This window comes from Pelophylax lessonae (assembly GCF_965119305.1).
Source record: "Pelophylax lessonae genome assembly, chromosome: 9".
NCBI classification, from domain to species: Eukaryota; Metazoa; Chordata; class Amphibia; order Anura; family Ranidae; genus Pelophylax; species Pelophylax lessonae.
In genome coordinates, this window is record NC_138776.1 from 263828034 (window position 1) to 263853467 (window position 25434).

Below are 25434 nucleotides of genomic sequence, written 5' to 3' on the forward strand. Positions count from 1 at the left end.
GGGGCTTTTAGTAAGAGAGGAGGGGGGAATTGGTGAGAGAGCTGGGGGGTCATTAGTAAGAGAGGAGGGGGGAATTGGTGAGAGAGCTGGGGGGGCATTAGTAAGAGAGGAGGGGGGAATTGGTGAGAGAGCTGGGGGGGCATTAGTAAGAGAGGAGGGGGAATTGGTGGGAGAGTTGGTGGACATTGGTAAGAGAGCTGGGGGGGGCATTGCTGAGAAATCTTGGGTGGGGGGCATTTGTGAGAGGTGAGAAAGCTGGGGGCATTAGTGAGAGTTAGGAGCATTGGTAAGAGAGCTGGGTTTTTTTAGCACACCCCTTAAGCCCCTACCATCAAGACTTTATCCGCACCCACATTTTGCCGTTACGTGCGCCGCAGTTCACTTACTCCCTCAATTGTCCCTCATTCTGAAGTTCAAAAGTTGGGAGGTATGGAGAAGTGAGGGGGAGAATTTCAGATACTGGGAAATAATCCTTCTCTGGGAGATATGTGTATGGAGAGGTGAGCCAGTGGAGTTCTGGGCTGATGTTGGAAAGGATTTGTGGGAATATGAGGGGTAGGTTCACTCGTGGGCGTCTACGACTTTTAATTACTTTTTTATGGGCTCTATGGGGCCAAAAAATGCACCGAAAAAGTGTCAGCACCGTTTTCCATGTCACATGGAAGGTTGTCCCAAGTTTTAATACGTGGTAAAACCCTATGATATCTCCCCCGGGGCTCGAAGATGAGATCCAGATGGTTACAAATCTCTGGACGGGGGTTAGAAGAAATATAAATCATTGGTGACCTTCTTTAGTAGAAGACCTCTTATATCTGATGAGATGTACTTACCATTTGTCGGAGAAAGGTGTCCGATATCACCCTTTAAGGTCTCCCCCCGGGCTCAGAGATGAGATACAAATGGTCACCAATCTCTGGACAGCGGTCCAAAGAAATCTCAAGCATTGGTGACCTTCTGTAGTAGAGGACCTCTTATATCTGATGAGATTTACATACCATTTGTTGGAGAAAGATGTCCGGTATCCCCCTATGAGGTCTCCACCCGGGGCATGGGATGAGATCCCGATGGTCACAAATCTTCAGACGGTGGTCGGAATAAATCCGAAGCTTTGGTGACTTTCTGTAGTAGGTGACCTCTTATATCTGATGAGATCTACTTATCATTTTTCCGAGAAAGGTGTCCGATATCACCCTTTGAGGTCTTCCCCGGGCTCAGAGATGAGATGCAAATGGTCACCAATCTCTGGACAGCGGTCAGAAGAAATCTCAAGCATTGGTGACCTTCTGTAGTAGAGGACCTCTTATATCTGATGAGATTTACATACCATTTATTGGAGAAAGATGTCCGGTATCTCCCTATGAGGTCTCCACCCGGGGCATGGGATGAGATCCTGATGGTCACAAATTTTCAGACGGTGGTCGGAACAAATCCGAAGCTTTGGTCACTTTCTGTAGTAGGTGACCTCTTATATCTGACGAGTTTTACTTACCATTTTTCTGAGAAAGGTGTCCGATATCACCCTTTAAGGTTTCCCCCCGGGCTTAGAGATGAGATACAAATGGTCACCAATTTCTGGACAGCAGTCAGAAGAAATCTCAAGCATTGGTGACCTTCTGTAGTAGAGGACCTCTTATATCTGATGAGATTTACATACCATTTGTTGGAGAAAGATGTCCGGTATCCCCCTATGAGGTCTCCACCCGGGGCATGGGATGAGATCCCGATGGTCACAAATCTTCAGACGGTGGTCGGAATAAATCCGAAGCTTTGGTGACTTTCTGTAGTAGGTGACCTCTTATATCTGATGAGATTTACATACCATTTGTTGGAGAAAGATGTCCGGTATCCCCCTAAGAGGTCTCCACCCGGGGCATGGGATGAGTTCCTGATGGTCACAAGTCTTCCAACGGTGGTCGGAATAAATCCGAAGCTTTGGTGACTTTCTGTAGTTGAGGACCTCTTATATCTGATGAGATTTACATACCATTTGTTGGAGAAAGATGTCCGGTATCCCCCTATGAGGTCTCCACCCGGGGCATGGGATGAGATCCCGATGGTCACAAATCTTCAGACGGTGGTCGGAATAAATCCGAAGCTTTGGTGACTTTCTGTAGTAGGTGACCTCTTATATCTGATGAGATCTACTTACCATTTTTCCGAGAAAGGTGTCCGATATCACCCTTTGAGGTCTTCCCCGGGCTCAGAGATGAGAATCAAATGGTCACCAATCTCTGGACAGCGGTCAGAAGAAATCTCAAGCATTGGTGACCTTCTGTAGTAGAAGACCTCTTATATCTGATGAGATTTACATACCATTTGTTGGAGAAAGATGTCCGGTATCCCCCTATGAGGTCTCCACCCGGGGCATGGGATGAGATCCCGATGGTCACAAATCTTCAGACGGTGGTCGGAATAAATCCGAAGCTTTGGTGACTTTCTGTAGTAGGTGACCTCTTATATCTGATGAGATCTACTTACCATTTTTCCGAGAAAGGTGTCCGATATCACCCTTTGAGGTCTTCCCCGGGCTCAGAGATGAGAATCAAATGGTCACCAATCTCTGGACAGCGGTCAGAAGAAATCTCAAGCATTGGTGACCTTCTGTAGTAGAGGACCTCTTATATCTGATGAGATTTACATACCATTTGTTGGAGAAAGATGTCCGGTATCCCCCTATGAGGTCTCCACCCGGGGCATGGGATGAGATCCCGATGGTCACAAATCTTCAGACGGTGGTCGGAATAAATCCGAAGCTTTGGTGACTTTCTGTAGTAGGTGACCTCTTATATCTGATGAGATTTACATACCATTTGTTGGAGAAAGATGTCCGGTATCCCCCTAAGAGGTCTCCACCCGGGGCATGGGATGAGATCCTGATGGTCACAAGTCTTCCAACGGTGGTCGGAATAAATCCGAAGCTTTGGTGACTTTCTGTAGTTGAGGACCTCTTATATCTGATGAGATTTACTTACCATTTATTGGAGAAAGATGTCCGGTATCCCCCTATGAGGTCTCCACCCGGGGCATGGGATGAGATCCCGATGGTCACAAATCTTCAAACGGTGGTCGGAATAAATCCGAAGCTTTGGTGACTTTCTGTAGTAGGTGACCTCTTATATCTGATAATATTTACATACCATTTGTCGGAGAAAGGTGTCCGATATCACCCTTTTAGGTCTCCCCCCGGGCTAAGAGATGAGATGCAAATGGTCACCAATCTCTGGAAAGCAGTCAGAAGAAATCTCAAGCATTGGTGACCTTCTGTAGTAGAGGACCTCTTATATCTGATGAGATTTACATACCATTTGTTGGAGAAAGATGTCCGGTATCCCCCTAAGAGGTCTCCACCCGGGGCATGGGATGAGATCCTGATGGTCACAAGTCTTCCAACGGTGGTCGGAATAAATCCGAAGCTTTGGTGACTTTCTGTAGTTGAGGACCTCTTATATCTGATGAGATTTACTTACCATTTATTGGAGAAAGATGTCCGGTATCCCCCTATGAGGTCTCCACCCGGGGCATGGGATGAGATCCCGATGGTCACAAATCTTCAAACGGTGGTCGGAATAAATCCGAAGCTTTGGTGACTTTCTGTAGTAGGTGACCTCTTATATCTGATAATATTTACATACCATTTGTCGGAGAAAGGTGTCCGATATCACCCTTTTAGGTCTCCCCCCGGGCTAAGAGATGAGATGCAAATGGTCACCAATCTCTGGAAAGCAGTCAGAAGAAATCTCAAGCATTGGTGACCTTCTGTAGTAGAGGAACTCTTATATTTGATGAGATTTACATACCATTTGTTGGAGAAAGATGTCCAGTATCCCCCTATGAGGTCTCCACCCGGGGCATGGGATGAGATCCCGACGGTCACAAATCTTCAGACGCTGGTCGGAATAAATCCGAAGCTTTGGTGACTTTCTGTAGTAGGTGACCTCTTATATCTGATGAGATCTACTTACCATTTTTCCGAGAAAGGTGTCCGATATCACCCTTTGAGGTCTCCCCCCGGGCTCAGAGATGAGATACAAATGGTCACCAATCTCTGGACAGCAGTCAGAAGAAATCTCAAGCATTGGTGACCTTCTGTAGTAGAAGACCTCCAATATTTGATGAGATTTACATACCATTTGTTGGAGAAAGATGTCCGGTATCCCCCTATGAGGTCTCCACCCGGGGCATGGGATGAGATCCCGATGGTCTCAAATATTCAGACGGTGGTCGGAATAAATTCGAAGCTTTGGTGACTTTCTGTAGTAGGTGACCTCTTCTATCTGATGAGTTTTACTTACCATTTTTCTGAGAAAGGTGTCTGGTATCACCCTTTGAGGTCTTCCCCCGGGCTCAGAGGTGATATACTGATGGTCACCAATGTCTGGACGGCAGTCAGAAGCAATCTGAAGCGTTGGTGACCTTCTTTAGTAGAAGACCTCCTATATATGATGAGATTAAAATACCGTTTGTCAAAGATCTGAGGAGCAGAAATTGCTCATTCCTCGAGGAACCCTTAGCTTCTGGAGGAGCCCCTTGCAACCTCTGGAGAAACCTGGGCTGAGAAATAATGTTCCTCACACTTGTGGTCATTGGGAAGAATTACCCCCTTACAGATAAGATAGCTAAAAAGATCAATGGTGTCAGTGTGAACTTATTTGAGAGGAAGAAATTGCTCATTGCTCAAGGAACCCTTAAGCCCTGTACACACGCGTCGAAAATTGGCAGGGAATTTTCGGCCAACGTCCGATCTGCTGATTTTCGGCTTGTTAGTATGATGCTTCCGACAACCGACTCCGATTTTCGGCCGAAAAAAATCTGGTGTGCAGACTATAAAATTTTTGTTGGCCGTCAAAACACGGCCGATTTTCGTGCAGTCAGTACAGATTTCGACAGAGAAAAATCTGATGAGCAAGTCTGGGCATGCTCAGAGAAGAAAGAACACAAAGAAATCAAACCAACACATGACCACTTCTGAAGTAGAATTTTGTTGGGCGAGAAAATTCGTGTGCAGTCTAGGCACATTCCAACCAACAAAAAAACACTCTGGACAAAAGTCGGACGACCGGTCGGCCGATAATCGTTGCGTGTGTACGGGGATTTAGAGACCTCTGGAGAATTGCCTTACAACCTCTGGAGGAACCCTGGTTGGCGAAGAATGCTCCTTACATTTGTGATCATTGGGAAGAATAACCCCCTTACAAATAGCTAAAAAAGATGGTGTCAGTGGGATTACCTGAGAGGCAGACATTGCTCATTCATTAGGGAACCTCTAGGAGCCTCAGGAGGAACCCCTAGCAACCTCTGGAGGAACCTACGTTGGTAAGAATGCTCATTGCATTTGTGATCATTGGGAAAAATACCTCCCTTACAGATAGCCAAAAAGATCAATGGTGTCAGTGGGAACTTATCTGAGAGACATTGTCCAAGGAACCTCTAGAAACCTCTGAAGGAACCCCTTGCAACCTCTAGACGAACGCAAGGATTGCACGGAACCCTGTTTGAGGAAGAATACTCTTTACACTTGTGGTCATTGGGAAGAATTCCCCCCTTGCAGATAGCTAAAAAGATCAATGGTGTCAGTGAGAACTTACTTGAGAGGCAAAAATTGCTCATTCCTCAAGAAACCCCTAGCAACCTCTGGAGGAACCCAAGAGTTGCATAGAACCCTGGTTGAGGAAGAATGTTTCTTACACTTGTGGACATTGGGAAAAATTACCCTTACAGATAGCTAACAAAAAAATGGTGTCAGTGGGAACCTATCCGAGAGGCAGAAATTGCTCATTCCTCAAGGAACCCATAGAAATCTCTGGAGGAACCCCTAGCAACCTCTGCAGGAACCCAAGGGTTAGATGGAACCCTGGTTGAGGAAGAATGCTCCTTACACTTGTGGTCATTGGGAAGAATTACCCATTTATAGATAGCTAAAGAGATCAATAGTGTCAGTGGGAATTTATCTGAGAGGCAGAAGTTGCTAAATTTTTAAGGACCCTCTGGGGGAACCCTGGTTGGGGAAAAATGCTCCTCACACTTGTGGTCAGTGGGAAGAATAACACCCTTACAGATAGCTAAAAAGATCAATGTGTCAGGGGGAACTTATCTGAGAGGCAGAAACTGCGCATTGCTTCAAGAACCCATAGCTGCCTCTGGAGGAACTCTAGTTAAGGAAGAATGCACCTCACACTTTTGGTCATTGGGAGGAAATACCCTCTTAGAGATAGCTAAAAAGATGAATGGTGTCAGTGGGAACTTATCTGAAAAGGCAGAAATTCTTCTTTGCTTCAGGAACCCCTAGCAACCTCTGGAGGAACCCTAGTTAAGGAAAAATGCTCCTTACACTTGTGGTCACTGGGAAAAATATCTCCCTGTACAGATAGCTAAACAGATCAATAGTGTCAGTGGGAATTAATCTGAGGGGCAGAAATTGCTTCCTCAAGGAACCCCTAGCAACCTCTGGAGGAACACTAGGGTTGCATGGCATCTTGGTTGAGGTAGAATGCTTCTTACACTTGTAGTCAATGGGAAGAATTACCCCCTTAGAGATAGCTTGGTGGCAGTGGGAGAATTATTGCCCCATCATTGGTATCAGTGGGCGGAATCGTACAACATCGTTGGTGTCAGTGGGAAGAATAGTGCCCCATCGTTGGTGTCAGTGGGAGGAATAGTGCCCCATCGTTGGTGTCAGTGGGAGGAATAGTGCCCCATCGTTGGTGTCAGTGGGAAGAATAGTGCCCCATCGTTGGTGTCAGTGGGAAGAATAGTGCCCCATCATTGGTGCCAGTGAGAGAATTTGTGCCCCATCATTGGTAGTGGGAGGAATCATACAACATCGTTGGTGTCCTTTCAGGACAGCTGAAAGGATAAGAAAGCCAGAAGCCCAGCACTTTGGGGGGGACGAGTGCTGGTGTCTTTCCCTAGAAGTGTAGCCGAGGATTCCACATGGAAATCAGCAGGAGAAGGAATACTGATGTACCCCTGCTTCTCACCACTCAACTGATGTTACTGCCTCCGACTCTTCACTCCATCAACCAACACTACTGTCCCCTGCTCTTCACCCCACCAAAACTGCTCTCACCCTCTCTTACAACACTGCTATCCCCAATTTCTTTCGCCATATCTAATTTTGCTGTCCCCTGCTCCTCACCCCACTTCGGAAACTGTTGTCCCCCTGCTCCTCACCCCCTCTTCCGACACTGCTATCCCCTGATTCTCACCCCTTATCTGATTCTACTGTCCCCCTCCTCATCACATCATCTGATACTGATGTACCCTACTTCCTACTAGCTCACCAAAAACTGGTGTCCCCTGATTCCCACCTTTTTTCTGACGTTACTGTCCCCTGTTCCTCAACCCTTATCCAAAACTGTCGTCCTCTGTTCCTCAACCCTTATCCAAAACTGTTGTCCCCTGTTCCTCAACCCTTATCCAAAACTGTTGTCCTCTGTTCCTCAACCCTTATCCAAAACTGTTGTCCCCCTACTCCTCACCACCTCATCCAACACTTATTTCCCCCGCTTCTCAAGCCCTCATCCAACAATGCTGTTCCCTGATTCTTACCACCTCATCTGACATTATTGTCCTCCCCACCTCACCCAATACTGCTTTCCTCCACTTCTCACCCCCTAATCAACACTGCTGCCCTCCGATCTTCACCCCCTCATCCGACACTGCTGTCCTCTGCTCTTTACCCCCTCATCTTAACACTGCTGTCCTCCGCTCTTTACCCCCTCACCCGACACTGCTGTCCTCCGCTCTTTACCCCCTCATCTTAACACTACTGTCCTCCGCCCTTGCCCCCTCATCTGAACACTGCTGTTCTCTGCTCTTTACCCCCTCATCCGACACTGCTGTTCTCTGCTCTTTACCCCCTCATCCGACACTGCTGTCCTCTGCTCTTTACCCCCTCATCCGACACTGCTGTCCTCTGCTCTTTACCCCCTCATCCGACACTGCTGTCCTCTGCTCTTTACCCCCTCATCCGACACTGCTGTCCTCTGCTCTTTACCCCCTCATCCGACACTGCTGTCCTCTGCTCTTTACCCCCTCATCCGACACTGCTGTCCTCCGCTCTTTACCCCCTCATCTGAACACTGCTGTCCTCTGCTCTTTACCCCCTCATCCGACAATGCTGTCCTCTGCTCTTTACCCCCTCATCCGACACTGCTGTCCTTTGCTGTCCTCTGCTCTTTACCCCCTCATCCGACACTGCTGTCCTCTGCTCATCACCCCCTCATCCGACACTGCTATCCTCCGCTCTTCACCTCCTCATCCGATACTGCTGTCCTCCGCTCTTCAACCCCTCATTCCGACACTGCTGTCCTCCGCTCTTTACCCCCTCATCCGACACTGCTGTCCTCCGCTCTTTACCCCCTCATCCAACTCTGCTGTCCTCTGCTCTTCGCCCCCTTATCCGACACTGCTGTCCTCCGCTCTTCACCTCCTCATCCGATACTGCTGTCCTCCGCTCTTCACCCCCTCATCCAGCAGGCCAGGGTCCCCTATAGATCTCCTTTATAGCAGGGTCCCCATAGATCTCCTTTAGAGCAGGGTCTGCCATAGATCTATCTTTAGAGCAGGCCAGTGTCCCCCATAGATCCCCTTTAGAGCAGGGTCCCCATAGATCTCTCTTTAGAGCAGGCCAGGGTCCCCCATAAGATCTCCCTTTAGAGTAGGGTCCCCATAGATCCCCTTTAGAGCAGGCCAGGCCAGGGTCCCCCATAAGATCTCCCTTTAGAGCAGGCCAGGGTCCCCATAGATCCCCTTTAGGGCAGGGTCACCATAGATCCCTTTTAAGGCAAGGCCAGGCCCAGGTCCCCCATAGATCCTCCTTTAGAGCAGGGTCCCCATAAAGTTCCCTCTTAGAGCAGGCCAGGAAATTTCCGGGGGGGGGGGTTTGGGGGTTTGATTTGTGCTTCATTTATATTCATGATTTTTTTGTATAGGAGCACATTTGATACCTATTTTTATACACATTTTATCTATTTGTTTTCTTTGCACACGCGACACTTTATCTTAGGTATTTGAGGTAGGCAGCAGCCTTTATATTCCTTAGATACCCCTAGTGCGGATTTTTTCACAAACCTACAGGAAGTCATCAGCCTACAAGGTTTCTGGCAAGGATCAACAGGAATTTATTTACACTTTAATGAACAAATTTATTGAAGTAACAGTGCACATACATCAAAAAATAAGTATAATAAGCAGAAAAACTCATGTTAGGCAGCGTAGATCTGATATTTCGGGTGCGTTTCAAAGTTTAGAAAGGACAGGGCGGAAGGGACGCAGTGGCGCTCTACGTGTTTTGTCAGAGTGACGTCATCTCTGATGAAACGCGTAGAGCTTCACTTCCGCCCTGTTAATATTGATTTATGATTGGTTTGGTGATTTTTTTAGCACTGTTTTACATATATTATTAGGCCTCAATTGATTGGCGCTTCATTTATATTCATGATTGTTTTGTATAGGAGCACATTTGATACCTATTTTATACACATTTTATACAGTTTTTGTATCTATTTGTTTTCTTTGTACACGCAACATTATTAATATTAGGTCTCAATTGATTGGCACTTCCTTTATATTCATGTTTTTTTTGTATAGGAGCACATTTGATACCTATTTTATACACATTTTATACAGTTTTTAATCTATTTGTATTCTTTGCACACATGACACTTTATCTTTAGGCTGCGCCACCATACCTTTTTCTTCTCATATTGTTATACCCCCTTAGGGGGTTATTTGAGGTAGGCAGCAGCCTTTATTTTCCTTAGATACCCTAGCGCAGATTTTTTTCACAAACCTACAGGAAGTCATCAGCCTACAAGGTTTCTGGCAGGATCAATAGGAATTTATTTACACTTTAATTAACAAATTTATTGAAATAACAGTGCACATACATCAAAAAATAAGTATAATAAGCAGCAAAAACTCATGTTAGGCAGCGTAGATCAGATATTCCGGGTGCGTTCCAAAGTTCGGAAGGGACAGGGTGGAAGTGACGCTCTATGTGTTTCGTCAGAGTGACGTCATCTCTGATGAAACAGGTAGAGCGTCACTTCCGCCTTGTTAATATTGATTTATGATTGGTTTGGTGATTTTTTTAGCATGGATTTACATATATTTATTATTAGGCCTCAATTGACTGGCGCTTTATTTTTATTAAATTATTTTTTTGTATAGGAGCACATTTGATACACATTTTATACAGTTTTTTATCTATTTGTTTTCTTTGCACAGGCAACATTATTAATATTAGGCCTCAATTGGTTGGCTCTTTATTTATATTCATGATTTTTTTTGTATAGGAGCACAATTGATACCTATTTTATACACAATTTATACAGTTTTTTATCTATTTGTTTTCTTTGCACACGCGACACTTTATCTGCTCTACGTGTTTCGTCAGAGTGACGTCATGTCTGATGAAAGGCGTAGAGCGTCACTTCCGCCCTGTTAATATTGATTTATAATTGGAGGTAGGCAGCAGCCTTTATATTCCTTAGACACCCTAGCGCAGATTTTTTTCACAAACCTACAGGAAGTTATCAGCCTACAAGGTTTCTGGCAGGATCAACAGGAATTTATTTACACTTTAATGAATAGATATAACAAAATGATTACAATGGTTTATTTACCCAGCCAAACAGGGTTCAAAAAAAGTAAAAGAAGATGCCTGGATTACATAGATTTTTAGCAGTCAGCTGGTGGTGGGATGTCCCGCTTTTTGCCCTCCCACCTGTTAGAAGCCGGCGTACTTTGGCAGCAGGTTCAGCAAGCGTGATCGTCCTGATGCCGAATTAAATTCCCTTCATTTTTAAAACATTTCCCGCACTCTGAACACGAAAAAGGACCCTTGCATGCCTGACTTTTCAGGTGTTTGCTGAGGCTTGTTTTTTGGCTGAAACCTTTCCCGCACTCTGGACACAAAAAGGGGCGCTCACCCGTGTGAACTCTCTGGTGTATAAGGAGGAAGCTTTTATTGGAAAAACACTTCCCGCACTCCGGACACGAAAAAGGGCGCTCACCCGTGTGGACTCTCTGGTGCATAAGAAGGCTTCCTTTTTGAGTGAAGCGTTTCCCGCACTCTGGGCATGAAAAAGGGCGCTCGCCCGTGTGCCTTCTCTGGTGTAAAAGAAAATTTGCTTTCTTGGTGAAAGACTTCCCGCACTCTGCGCATGAAAAAGGACTCTTGGGAGCGTGACGGCTCTGGTGTTTAAGGAGGTCTCCTTTTTGAGCGAAACATTTACCGCACTCGGGACATAAATGGGGGCGCTCACCCGTATGAGCTTTCTGATGTCGAAGAAGATGTCTTCTCTCGCTGAAACGTTTCCCGCACTCTGAACAGGAATAGGGCTGCTCGCCGGTGTGAATCCTCAGGTGTATGCGGAGTATGCGTTTCTCAGTAAAACTGCTCCCGCACTCTGAACATGAAAAAGGACGCTCGCCCGTGTGAGTCCTCTGATGTATAAGAAGTCTCGATCTCACAGGAAAACTTTTCTCGCACTCTGAACATGAAAAAGGGCGCTCACCCGTGTGAATTTTCTGGTGTGCAAGAAGCCTCGCTCTCTTAGTGAAAGATTTTCCGCACTCTGAACATGAAAAAGGATTCTCTCCCATGTGAGTTCGCTCGTGTGCAATAAGAGCTCTTTTGTGACTGAAACATTTCCCGCACTCCGAACAGGGATATTCTGTTGCATGACTTTTGTGGTGTTCCGTAAGCTCTCCTTTATCATCAAAACATCTCCCGCACTCTGGACACGAAAAAGGACCCTGACGATTGTGAATTCTTTTGTTTCTGATAACGATGCTTTTCCGCATAAAAGGTTTCCCGGATATTAAACTTGAAAACTGGAGCTCACCTTTGTGACCTAACTGATGTTTAACAAGGTCTCGATTTAGAGCGAAACTTTTCCCGCACTCCGAACATGAAAACGGACGCTCACCCGTGTGGATCCTCGAGTGTCTAAGAAGCACGCTTTTCTCGTTAAAACACTTCCCGCAATCTGAACATGAAAAAGGGCGTTCACCGGTGTGATTCCTCTCGTGCAGAAGAAGAGCCGCTTTGTGAGAAAAAAATTTCCCGCAATCTAAACACGTGAAAGGTCGCATGCCCACGTGGATTTTCTGGTGCCTATGAAGTAGGCTTTTCCCATTAAAAGACTTCCCACACACCGAGCACGAAAAGGGACGTTCACCGGTGTGATTTCTCTGGTGTAAAAGAAGGCTTACTTTCTGGATGAAAGATTTCCCGCACTCTGAACATGAAAACGGACGCTCGCCCGTGTGAATTTTCTGGTGCCTGATAAGGTTTCCTTTCTGAGTGAAACATTTGCCGCACTCTGAACATGACAATGAAGGCTCTCTTGTATGGCGTAAAGAAGGGTCATTGGGATTGGGTGGGTCTCTCGATGTATCCGCACTTTCTGATGTCGGATGACTATATGAAGTCTTAGTCTGTGAAGATTGCTCAGGGTTAGACAGAGCCACCGATCCTTCCAAACGGTATTGTCTCTGATAGATTATATCAGTAATGGGCTTTACTTCTGGAGGACGTTGTGCTATGGCTTTATCTTCTGCTTTATAATCCGGAGATATAATAAGGCGTACCTCCGAGGTGTTCCTAATCCGAGCAGAGTCCTTATCTGTCAAAGTAATTTTTAAATAAAACATAAGTCTTGCATTTATGAGTCATATACTAGGTGGGATGAGAGTTTACACCACCAAACTATGAAGACAAATCAGATCAATGATAAAAAACAAACAAAATATCATTGGAGATGGACCTTTCATATGGTGTACAGTATCTCCTCCTCATTTGTTGGGAACATGGCGATATATTGCGGAATGGAGATGGACCTTTCATATGGTGTACAGTATCTCCTCCTCATTTGTTGGGAACATGATGTTATATTGAGGAATGGAGATGGACCTTTCATATGGTGTACAGTATCTCCTCCTCATTTGTTGGGAACATGACATTATATTGAGGAATGGAGATGGACCTTTCATATGGTGTACAGTATCTACTCCTCATTTGTTGGGAACATGACGTTATATTGAGTAATGGAGATAGACCTTTCACACTGGAGATACATTGATGACATTTGTATTGGGAAGAATGGAGATGGACCTTTCATATGGTGTACAGTGTCTCCTCCCCATTTGTTGGGAAGGACACGTTATATTGAGGAATGGAGATGGACCTTTCATATGGTGTACAGTATCTTCTCCTCATTTGTTGGGAACATGACATTATATTGAGGAATGGAGATGGACCTTTCACACTGGAGATACATTGATGACATTTGTATTGGGAAGAATGGAGATGGACCTTTCATATGGTGTACAGTATCTCCACCTCATTTGTTGGGAACATGGCGTTATATTGAGGAACGGAGATGGACCTTTCATATGGTGTACAGTATCTCCTCCTCGTTTATTGGGAAGATGTCGTTATATTGAGGATTGGAGATGGACCTTTCATATGGTGTACAGTATCTCCTCCTCATTTGTTGGGAACATGACGTTATATTGAGTAATGGAGATAGACCTTTCACACTGGAGATACATTGATGACATTTGTATTGGGAAGAATGGAGATGGACCTTTCATATGGTGTACAGTATCTCCACCTCATTTGTTGGGAAGATGACGTTATATTGAGGAATGGAGATGGACCTTTCATATGGTGTACAGTATCTCCTCCTCATTTGTTGGGAACATGGCATTATATGGAGATGGACCTTTAACATAAGTCTTGCATTCATCAGTCATATACTATGTGGGTTGAACGTTTAAAACATTAAAAGAGCTCTGGCATGGATTTGGGTGCAATTACAACAAACCAGATCAATGATAAAAAAAATATATCATTGGAGATGGACCTTTCATATGGTGAACAGTTTCTTCTCATTTGTTGGGAACATGACGTTATATTGAGGAATGGAGATGGACCTTTCATATGGTGTACAGTATCTCCTCCTCATTTGTTGGGAACGGGACGTTACATTGAGGAATGGAGATGGATCTTTCATATGGTGTACAGTATCTCCTCCTAATTTGTTGGGAACATGGCGTTATATTGAGGAATGGAGATGGACCTTTCATGTGATGTACAGTATCTCCTCCTCATTTGTTGGGAACATGATGTTATATTGAGGAATGGAGATGGACCTTTCATATGGCGTATAGAGGATCTCCTCCTCATTTGTTGGGAACATGACATTATATTGAGGAATGGAGATGGACCTTTCATATGGTGTACAGTATCTCCTCTTCATTTGTTGGGAACATGACGTTATATTGAGTAATGGAGATAGACCTTTCACACTGGAGATACATTGATGACATTTGTATTGGGAAGAATGGAGATGGACCTTTCATATGGTGTACAGTATCTCTTCCTCATTTGTTGGGAACATGACGTTATATTGATGATTGGAGATGGGCCTTTCATATGGTGTACAGTATCTCCTCCTCATTTGTTGGGAACATGACGTTATATTGAGGAATGGAGATGGACCTTTCATATGGTGTACAGTATCTCCTCCTCATTTGTTGGGAACATGACGTTATATTGAGGAATGGAGATGGACCTTTCATATGGTGTACAGTATCTCCTCCTCATTTGTTGGGAACATGACATTATATTGAGGATTGGAGACGGACCTTTCATATGGTGTACAGTATCTCCTCCTCATTTGTTGGGAACATGACATTATATTGAGGATTGGAGACGGACCTTTCATATGGTGGACAGTATCTCCTCCTCATTTGTTGGGAACGTGGCGTTATATTGAGGAATGGAGATAGACCGTTCACACTGGAGATACATTGATGACATTTGTATTGGGAAGAATGGAGATGGACCTTTCATATGGTGTACAGTGTCTCCTCCCCATTTGTTTGGAAGGACACGTTATATTGAGGAATGGAGATGGACCTTTCATATGGTGTACAGTATCTTCTCCTCATGTGTTGGGAACATGACATTATATTGAGGAATGGAGATGGACCTTTCACACTGGAGATACATTGATGACATTTGTATTGGGAAGAATGGAGATGGACCTTTCATATGGTGTACAGTATCTCCTCCTCATTTGTTGGGAAGATGACGTTATATTGAGGAACGGAGATGGACCTTTCATATGGTGTAGAGTATCTCTACCTCATTTGTTGGGAAGATGACGTTATATTGAGAAATGGAGATAGACCTTTCACACTGGAGATACATTGATGACATTTGTATTGGGAAGAATGGAGATGGACCTTTCATATGGTGTACAGTGTCTCCTCCCCATTTGTTTGGAAGGACACGTTATATTGAGGAATGGAGATGGACCTTTCATATGGTGTACAGTATCTTCTCCTCATGTGTTGGGAACATGACATTATATTGAGGAATGGAGATGGACCTTTCACACTGGAGATACATTGATGACATTTGTATTGGGAAGAATGGAGATGGACCTTTCATACGGTGTACAGTATCTCCTCCTCATTTGTTGGGAAGATGACGTTATATTGAGGAACGGAGATGGACCTTTCATATGGTGTAGAGTATCTCTACCTCATTTGTTGGGAAGATGACGTTATATTGAGGATTGGAGATGGACCTTTCATATGGTGTACAGTATCTCCTCCTCATTTGTTGGGAACATGGCATTATATAGAGATGGACCTTTAACATAAGTCTTGCATTCATCAGTCATATACTATGTGGGTTGAACGTTTAAAAAATTAAAAGAGCTCTGGCATGGATTTGGGTGCAATTACAACAAACCAGATCAATGATAAAAAAAAATATATCATTGGAGATGGACCTTTCATATGGTGAACAGTTTCTTCTCATTTGTTGGGAACATGACGTTATATTGAGGAACGGAGATGGACCTTTCATATGGTGTATAGTATCTCCTCCTCATTTGTTGGGAACATGACGTTATATTGAGGAATGGAGATGGACCTTTCATATGGTGTACAGTATCTCCTCCTCATTTGTTGGGAACGGGACGTTATATTGAGGAATGGAGATGGATCTTTCATATGGTGTACAGTATCTCCTCCTAATTTGTTGGGAACATGGCGTTATATTGAGGAATGGAGATGGACCTTTCATATGGTGTACAGTATCTCCTCCTAATTTGTTGGGAACATGGCGTTATATTGAGGAATGGGGATGGACCTTTCATGTGATGTACAGTATCTCCTCCTCATTTGTTGGGAACATGACATTATATTGAGGATTGGAGACGGACCTTTCATATGGTGGACAGTATCTCCTCCTCATTTGTTGGGAACGTGGCGTTATATTGAGGAATGGAGATACATTGATGACATTTGTATTGGGAAGAATGGAGATGGACCTTTCATATGGTGTACAGTGTCTCCTCCCCATTTGTTGGGAAGGACACGTTATATTGAGGAATGGAGATGGACCTTTCATATGGTGTACAGTATCTCCTCCTCATTTGTTGGGAACGTGGCGTTATATTGAGGAATGGAGATAGACCTTTCACACTGGAGATACATTGATGACATTTGTATTGGGAAGAATGGAGATGGACCTTTCATATGGTATACAGTGTCTCCTCCCCATTTGTTGGGAAGGACACGTTATATTGATGATTGGAGATGGGCCTTTCATATGGTGTACAGTATCTCCTCCTCATTTGTTGGGAACATGGCGTTATATTGAGGAATGGAGATGGACCTTTCATATGGTGTACAATATCTCCTCCTCATTTGTTGGGAACATGACATTATACTGAGGAATGGAGATGGACCTTTCATATGGTGTACAGTATCTCCTCCTCATTTGTTGGGAACATGATGATATATTGAGAAATGGAGATGGACCCTTCATATGGTGTACAGTATCTCCTCCTGGGTGCAATTACAACAAATCAGATCAATGATAAAAAAAAATATATCATTGGAGATGGACCTTTCATATGGTGTACATTATCTTCTCCCCATTTATCGGGAACATGACGTTATATTGAGGAATGGAGATGGACCTTTCATATGGTGTACAGTATCTTCTCCTCATTGGTTGGGAACATAATATATTAAGGAATGGAGATGGACCATTCATATGGTGTACATTATACCCTTATAAATTGTTGGGAATGTTATGTTATACTGAGGAATGGAGACAGACCTTTCATATGGTGTACAGTATCTCCACTTCATTTGTTGGGAACATGATGTTATATTGAGGAATGAAGGTGGACCTCTGCAGCAAAAGACATGAGCGTGCACCTAAAAGTGTGAGAATGCCAGAGAATTACTACTAGGATGAGCAGCAAGACTAACATGAGATGTCAATGGGGGACATTGGCCTTCCTCAAAGACTGGCATCTCCCCTTTTGTGGTCTATCATTAAAAAAAAACAGTTTTGTTAACTTAATGGCCTGAAGGTCTGCTGATTCCCCACAAAGTTTGACCAAACAGTACATCTTACAATTTTAGAAGTAAAAGATTAAACCATCTTTTCATCTAGCGATGATTATTTACCTGAGATGATATATGGGGAAGATTTCTTCTTTTCGTCTTCCTTTCTAAGCTTAATTTGCATTCTAATCAGTTTTTCGATCTAAACCAACAAAAACGGCAGAAAATTATATCTTTAAAATGTAATCTTTCACATAGAAGAATTTTCACTTTTAGAGTTTGGGATTCTTTTTTCTATATGGTCAGTTCAACCTACCTGATCACGGTGAGGGATGGTAAGAGGTTTCTGGATGGAATACAGAGGACGGGGACTTCTCTCTGGTGGGCTTACACTAATGAATCCATCTGTAAAAAAAGAGTTAAAGGGGATGATAGAGGATCTAGGTGGACCCTACAAAAAGAAAATATAAACCATTGATGTGTATAAAATTTACAATCACCTTTGGTGATATGCAGAGAAGATTCTTTCGTTGACTGCTGTTCGGCCCGTAAACGAATCATTTCTTCTTTTTTTGCTTTACTGTCAGCCATCATCACACTCATCACATGTTCACACTTCAACAAAATATTGAAAAAACTATATTAAAACTTCAGAAAGAACAGCCTATAAGATCTGGACTTTATCTGGGAAGGTGACACAGAGAAGACCATATATATTTATTCCAGTTGTTCTGTTCCATCTACCTGATAACGTTGTGCATAGTTGTGATCTTCTAATGTAGAATCCCAGGAATAATGAGAACTGGGACATCCCTCTGGTGGGTTCCCATTACTGGTCGGACATCCCTCTGGTGGGTTCCTATTACTGGTGGGACATCCTTCTGGCGGGTTCTCATTACTGATGGAACATCCCTCAGGTGGGTTCTCATTACTGGTGGAACATCCCTCTGGTGGGTTCTCATTACTGGTGGGACATACCTCTGGTGGGTTCCCATTACTGGTGGGACATACCTCTGGTGGGTTCCCATTACTGGTGGGACATACCTCTGGTGGGTTCCCATTACTGGATTCTTCTGTAACAAAACACACACACTTTGTTTATCAGATGATGGGGGATCTAGGTGGATCCTCCGTACTGCTCTCTCCTTCACAATAAAGTCTCCTCTTACCCAGTAATGTGAGGGCCAGATGATTCTCAATCAAGGCATGTAAAGATTCCTTCTCTCTAAATGGCGCCATCATTTCACCGCTCAAATATCTTTCTTCTTTGTCTACTTTGATCTCAACTTTTAAATCTATCAGATCTTTACCCTAAACCAAGAAAATGGTTGGAAAACATAAGATTTATTATTGACAAGTCACATTGGCTTGTAGGGTCTTGCATTGTTAAGTCAACTTTTTTGTTCTAGATGCTACACCCCACCAACCTGATAATGGTGTGCATAGTTGTGATCTTCCTGTGTGGAATCCCGGGGGAAAAAAGGACGGGGACATCTCTCTGGTGGGTTTCCATTACTGGATCCATCTGTAGGAAACACACACACCGACTGAATACATTGTTTCTATGCGTTAAGGGATAATGGGGGATCTAGTTGTACCCTCCGTACTGCTCTTTCATTTATAATAAAGTTTACTCTTACCCGGTGATGTGAGGGGTAGTCGATTCTCCATCATTGTGTCCTTGTAGATATCCTTGTGTCCTAAATACTCCCACTCCTTCATGGAGAAATGGACAGTGACATCCCGACACCTTATAGGAACCTGACAAACACAATGATACAGTCACCATCCTGAAACATCTTACGTCTGTTACTGGATAATGTCCCAGAATTCCCAGCACCTCTTACCTCTCCCGTCAACCGCTCAATGGTCTTGTTGATTGCTTAAAGAATCTTCTGGTTGTTGCGTCTCTAAAGGATCAGAGAGGAACTGTGATGATGAATGGTCTTTGGGGAGGTCGTCTGTCAGCCACTCACCAGATGTCTTCTTCAACACTGTATAAAAATAACAGCAAAAAGTATATTACCTACAGCCCCAGAATCCTCCTCACCTTTCCGGTCAGGTCTGTGTTTTTTTTTTTAAATAGAGATAAGAGTGATGTCATGTGACCTTCCCAGAATCCTCATTACCCCTCTCGTCAGCAGGTTGATGATCCCTATGGGTTGAGGTTTGAATTCACCTGACCATAAATTTGTGGTAAATCTTTGGGATTCAAATTCACCCAAATAGATAAGTTTTTAGCCAAATTCATCTGGCCAAATTTTTAACAACCATTTTACCCATGGCCAGCAGACCCAAAAGAACCATAGAAAAGAACCATAACCCAGCTCATGACCCAGGGATTCAAATTCACCCAAATGGACAAATGTTTTTTGCCAAATTAGCATGGCCAAATCTTTAACTACCCTTTGACCCATGGCCAACAGATGGGAAGGAGCCATAACCCTGGTGGCGAGAAATATTGTTTTGTGTGATTTCTCCCATGTTGGCAAGGTCTTTACACAACCTAGGGGTCTTTACTAGGACTACTATTGAGCTTCATGATCATTTTGATTGCTACGTCATGGGCAATCGCCAATTTTATTCTTCCATATCATTGGGATTCAATTTCACCTAAATGGACAGAGTTTTGGCCAAACCGACGTGGCCCAATTTTTAACAACCCTTTTGCCAATGGCCAACAAACACGGAGCCATAACCCAGCTCTCTCTCTATAAATGTTGGAGGGTTGGGCTTAGAGCTGGCATTATGCCAATGAAATAGAAGCTGCTCTAAGGAAAGGATGAGGAAAGCCAACAAACTGCATATGGAGACATTACGATCAATTAAGAAACTGCGCTCCTGTAAATTTCTGTGGTGAGGAACATTGTCTTGTGTGATTCCCCCCCCCCCCATGTTCACAAGGTCTTCACATACCCTAAAGCTCAGTGAACATTTTGACTGCTACATGATGGGCCATCACCCATTTTATGCCTCCATATCGTTAGGGATTGTTGGGATTTAAATTCACCCATATGGACAAATTTTTGGCCAAATTTGTTGAATTTTTAACAGCCTTTTGACCCATGGCCAGCAGACCCAAAAGAGCCATAACCCAGCTCCCGCTCTATAAAGGATGGGGAATTTCTAACAACCCTTTGGCCCATGGCCAACAGATGTGAGGGAGCCATAACCCAGCCCCTCTCTCTATAAAAGATTGAGGATTGGGTTCAGAGCTGTCATTGTGCTAATGAAATGGAAGCTGCTCTAAGGAAAGCGGATATACTGAGAGATTATGGTCAATTTGGAAACTGTGCTCCTATAAATTTCGGTGCTGAGAGGAATATTGTCTTGTGTGATTTCCCCCCATGTTTACAAGGTTTTCACACAACCTAAAGGTCTTTACTAAGAGTACTGTCGGGGTCAGTGACCATTTTTATTTGTTAAATCATGGGCAATCACCCATTTTCTGCCTCAATATCATCGGTGATCATCGAGATTCAAATTCACCCAAATGAACAACTTTTTGGCCAAAATTGGCGTGGCCAAATTTTTTAAAAACCCTTTTACCCATGACCCACAGACCCAAAAGAACCATAACCTAGCTCCTGTAAATTTCAGTGATGAGGTGTGATTATCCCCATGTTTGCAAGGTCTTCGTACACCCTAAAAGCCTTTACTAAGATGAATATCAAGCTCAGTGACCAGTTTGATTCCTACATCATGGACAATCACCCATTATCTGCCTCAATATTATTGAGGATCATCGAGATTCAATTTCACCCAAATGGACAACTTTTTGTCCAAATTGACGTGGCCGAATTTTTAACAACCCTTTTACCCATGACCCACAGACCCAAAAGAACCATAACCTAGCTCCTGTAAATTTCAGTGGTGAGGAACATTGTCATGTGTGATCCCCCCATGTTCGCAAGGTCTTCACACACCCTAAAGGTCTTTACTAAGATGACTATCAAGCTCAGTGACCAATGTGATTCCTATATCATGGGCAATCACCCAGTTTCTGCCTCCATATCATGGGGATTCAAATTCACCCAAATGGACAATTTTTTGTCTAAATTGGGGGCTTTTTAACTTAGGATGTGGTTGACTTCAGGGCACTTTTCCTGTCCATAGCAAACTGCTTTTTATTTTTTTTTTAGATTTTATTGGAGGAGCATCCTATAAAATAAGCTGGCTTTAATTTCTGAGGGTGGTATTTTGGGGTTATTATTTCTTTCTTGGAGGTATATTGATATTTATTGTATAATAATAGAGTTTTTTTTTTGTTTTTTAGGTTTGTGGTGCTCGAATCATAGCTTTACTTCTAACCATCTGTTCTTAGAGTTGCCTTTTGTTCACAGTAAACAGTGTGCACCTAAACCACGTCACATTATGTCACTCCCACCCTCCCCATAGATGAAATAAAAGTTATACATACACCAGTTGGACCTATTTAAAGTTAGACATACACCATTTATACCTGTTATCCCCTATTGTCAAGCTGCTGACCTACTTATTAAAACACTCAAGCTCTGTTCACACCTGAGCGTTTTTCAGCTCTTAAAACTCTCATCTCTGAAGTCTCAAAACGCCCAACAAGCAAAATCCTGTTCATTTCAATGGCCCCTGTTCACATATGAGCGTTTTGTCTCCTTAAGCAAAATGGCTGAAGCTCAAAAAAGTACATGAGCTTCTTTTTTGGCAGATTACAGGCGTTTTTGTTAGAGGTCAATGCCTGCCTCCAAATACCTGCAAAAAATGCCTGAAAAAAACGCCCGAAAAAATGTCTGAAAACGATATGCTCAGGTGTGAATGGAGCCTTAGATGCAGACGGTAAGAGGTACTCAGCCTTCATATTATATAGCAACATTCACTAGAGATAAAAGATGTTGAAATGACCTGACAACGGATGAAGAAGATGGACATGACAGGGGAGGGGGGGGGTTATCAAGTATTAATAATGATGATATCTTATTACCTCGTCTTCCAGTTCCTGCGACGTCTCCTCTCCACTTCCTTCCAACTCGCCTGGAAATTCCTGTCTGTGCGTAACATCATTTCCTGTCGTCATTATACCTCACTTCCTGCCAATGTTACATCACTTCCTGCTAGTGAAAAAAAATAACGTTTGCCCTACGCTAACTCAGCACGTCCTTGTCTTTAGTAGTCTGGCCTTCGACCCGGAACTTCCTGTTTCTACATCTCATCACTTCCTGTCTGTAGGTTACATCACTTCCTGCGTGTGTAATCCACCAAATGTAGCTGTGATCGCCAACCTGTGGACAATAGGTGAATCACGCTGGAGATCGCCTATCGCTGGGGCTTGCCGGAGAGGTGAAGAACATTCTGGGAGGTCACATGACACTCCTCCTGTCTCTAAATAGGACCTGACTTGATTTCGTAGGCAATTTGGATACATATATTTGTACCTCCTTATTTCTTGAAATTTTTGCCATTTATGTAGTTTTCGCACCCCTCCCACACCTATTTTTACAGCAATATACACTGCTCAGAAAAACAAAAGAAACCCTTTGAAAACACCATGGGGAAAAATATGATGGATATCTATCAGTGCTGTATTTTGGCCTAGGCCGACAAGGCCCAGGCCTAGGGCGGCACTTTGCAGGGGGGCAGCAAAAAAGCCGCCCCCTCCCCCTGAGACTCTTTTGGCCACTGGTTGCTAGAGCCGCCTCTGCCACCTCTCTCTCACCCCCCTCCTCTCTCTCTCACTCACCCTCTCTCTCACCCCCCTCTCTCTTTCTCTCACCCCCTCCCTCTCAACCCCTCCTCTCTCATCCCCCTCTCTCTCCCACCCCCTCTCTTTCTCTCTCTCTCTCATCCCCCCTCTCTCTCACACCTCTCTCTCTCTCCCTTTCATCCTCCCTCTCTCTCATTCCCCCCTCTCTCTCTCTCATCCCCCCTCTCTCTCTCCCCCTCTCTCTCCCTCCCCCACCCCCCTCTCGCTCTCTCTCTCTCATCACCCTTTCTCTCACCCCCCCTCTTTCTCACCCCCCCTCTCTCTCTCATCCCCCCTCTCTCTCATCCCCAACCCCCCCTCCCTCTCTCTCTCCCTCCCTCACCCACCCCCCTCTCTCTCTCCCACCCCCTCTCACCCCCCATCTTGTGAGATCTCAGGAGTTCATGCTGGGACTTGGGAGTCCTTCAATTTTGGAGGGAGTCACATCTGTTAAAAAGGAAGGAGTGGGGCAAATTTACATAGGAGGGGGAGGGGGCGCCCAATTTTAGTCTTGCCTAGGGCAGCACAAAACCAAAATACACCACTGATATCTATACTGGTATGGAATAGGTTAATACTGTATGTTAGGATCCATACTGGTATGGACTGGGTAAAGTGTTAGGATCTATATTGGTATGGACTGGGTAATGTGTTAGGATCTATACTGATACTTGCCCCGCAGCACATTCTTATCACACTAGCTCTCCAGCGCACTATATTTTTGTTACATCTGGCTTTTTAGTGCACTTTACTTTTTCACGGTCTCTCCATTTCCCTGGCGCCCCCCCTTTTTTCTGCTAGGGTATATCTCTTATGCATGGATCACTGTTCACTTTTCACTAAGCCAATCAGCAGCACCTTTGTCACTGTGGTTTTCTTCTGGCACGTTTCGTTTTACTCACCCTTCTCACATTTATCCTCTCCTCGCCATAGAGGTTCTTCCCTCCCTCCTCTCTTGGGTCTCTCTCTTCTTTTCTCCTTCCACTTTCTCTTGCATTTGGATCTTGTTATGGACTTCATTAGTAAGTCCTGTTTATTTTATTTTCATCAACTCACATTCCCTTGGTGGTTCTTCACTGGTTCTCTTTTGGCACTTTTTCGTGATGGACTTCCCCATGAAGCCCTATCCATTCCCAACAATTCATTTCTCCTGGTGGTTTCTCTATGGTTTTCTCTTACTGGCACCATTTTGCTTTGGGTCTATTCATTTGAGTGTATGTATTCAATACTGCTGACAAATGTGTCTCTGAGATGTTTTCTTAGTATATTTTATTAATTTTTCCAGTATATTTATTGAAGGTTTTTACACATACTTACAGACCCTGCCCTTTGGCCTACAACGTGCCTTTACCAACACAATTTTCAGCAACGCACCAGGAGTCCCTGAGTAGCTATGATCATGGTCCTATTTCCTCCCCTCCTGTTGTCCCCCTGCTGTGATATATTCCGCGCCTCACCCCCGGATCAGGCTTTTTCCGGGTCTCGGTTGATCCCTTATTCCTGGACTGGACAACTCATGATTTCTGACACTGCACAAGGTAGTGTCTTTTTCTTTATACCTTCCAAATTAATTCAGGTTTAACTAATACATTAATTTATTCCATATTTTTACTTCATAGACAAATCTTTAAGCTCCTGATGAATGGACGGAGGTCCATGAAACGCGTCGAGCCTACAATTACTCAATTAGTCCAAAGTATCATGATATACTTACATTATGTCCACACAGAGATTATGAGATTCCATTGTACCTACACACTCCAGAGAGATCCGTTATGATCCGAGAAATGCATTGTATAATTTATTTGTACTTACCTGTATCAATATTGTACCTTGATTGGTTGTTATATCTCCGTGTGTGTCTTTGCAAAAATATTTTTTTTATATGTTTTTGTATTTTTTAATACATTTCCTTGTCCAGTTAAACCTCATTTAAAGTCCCACACTCTTGTTTTTATTTTTTATGTATATGATTACAGGAATGGAGGACACTAGACATGATACGTGGCAAAGCATAGACGATTTATTCCTTTTGCACTCAGAAAAGATGAGTAGGGGAATAAAAAGTCAGTGGCCTGTAAAACCATTTCTGGTTTGGGGGTTGTTTCACTGTTGCCCATCTAGTGCACCAGTTGGTAATTTCATTAACACCAAAGCAGCTGAAACTGATTAACAACCCCCTCCGCTACTTAACTGACCAGATCAATATCCCAGGAGTTTCCCTGACTTGATGCTATACTCTGATTAGAAAGTCTTCCTTTCATTTTTTTGAGCAGTGTATAATCAGCAAGTCTGCGGAATTGCATTATATTACATTAGTGTGA

General features: G+C 43.8%; 5 protein-coding genes across 6 annotated transcripts in view; 3 read left to right on the forward strand and 2 right to left on the reverse strand.

Annotated features, from left to right (window-relative positions):
* LOC309564430 (uncharacterized protein) overlaps window positions 1–25434 on the forward strand; it is a gene marked incomplete at its 5' end in the record, with an annotated part of 504148 nt that overhangs the window by 421407 nt on the left and 57307 nt on the right. The window lies entirely within an intron of this gene.
* LOC309562808 (uncharacterized protein) overlaps window positions 1–25434 on the forward strand; it is a 400807-nt gene that overhangs the window by 314209 nt on the left and 61164 nt on the right. The window lies entirely within an intron of this gene.
* LOC309562643 (uncharacterized protein) overlaps window positions 1–25434 on the forward strand; it is a 361535-nt gene that overhangs the window by 260807 nt on the left and 75294 nt on the right. The window lies entirely within an intron of this gene.
* Window positions 10732–12239, reverse strand: LOC309562752 (uncharacterized protein). Its single transcript, XM_082267043.1, has one exon. The coding sequence runs from the start codon at window positions 12100–12102 to the stop codon at window positions 10762–10764; it is 1341 nt and encodes a 446-aa protein (XP_082123169.1). The 5' UTR covers window positions 12103–12239; the 3' UTR covers window positions 10732–10761.
* Window positions 17162–19113, reverse strand: LOC309563908 (uncharacterized protein; the record flags this gene model as incomplete). The annotated part of the gene is made up of 7 exons (XM_082268541.1): window positions 17162–17259; window positions 17515–17593; window positions 17708–17796; window positions 17892–18006; window positions 18136–18464; window positions 18561–18695; window positions 19032–19113. The coding sequence occupies 7 exons, from the start codon at window positions 19111–19113 to the stop codon at window positions 17162–17164; spliced, it is 927 nt and encodes a 308-aa protein (XP_082124667.1).

Excerpts from the sequence above, each read along its gene's own strand:
- LOC309562752 (XM_082267043.1), bottom strand. The coding sequence starts at position 12,102 with ATGCGACCTTTCACGTGTTTAGATTGCGGGAAATTTTTTTCTCACAAA.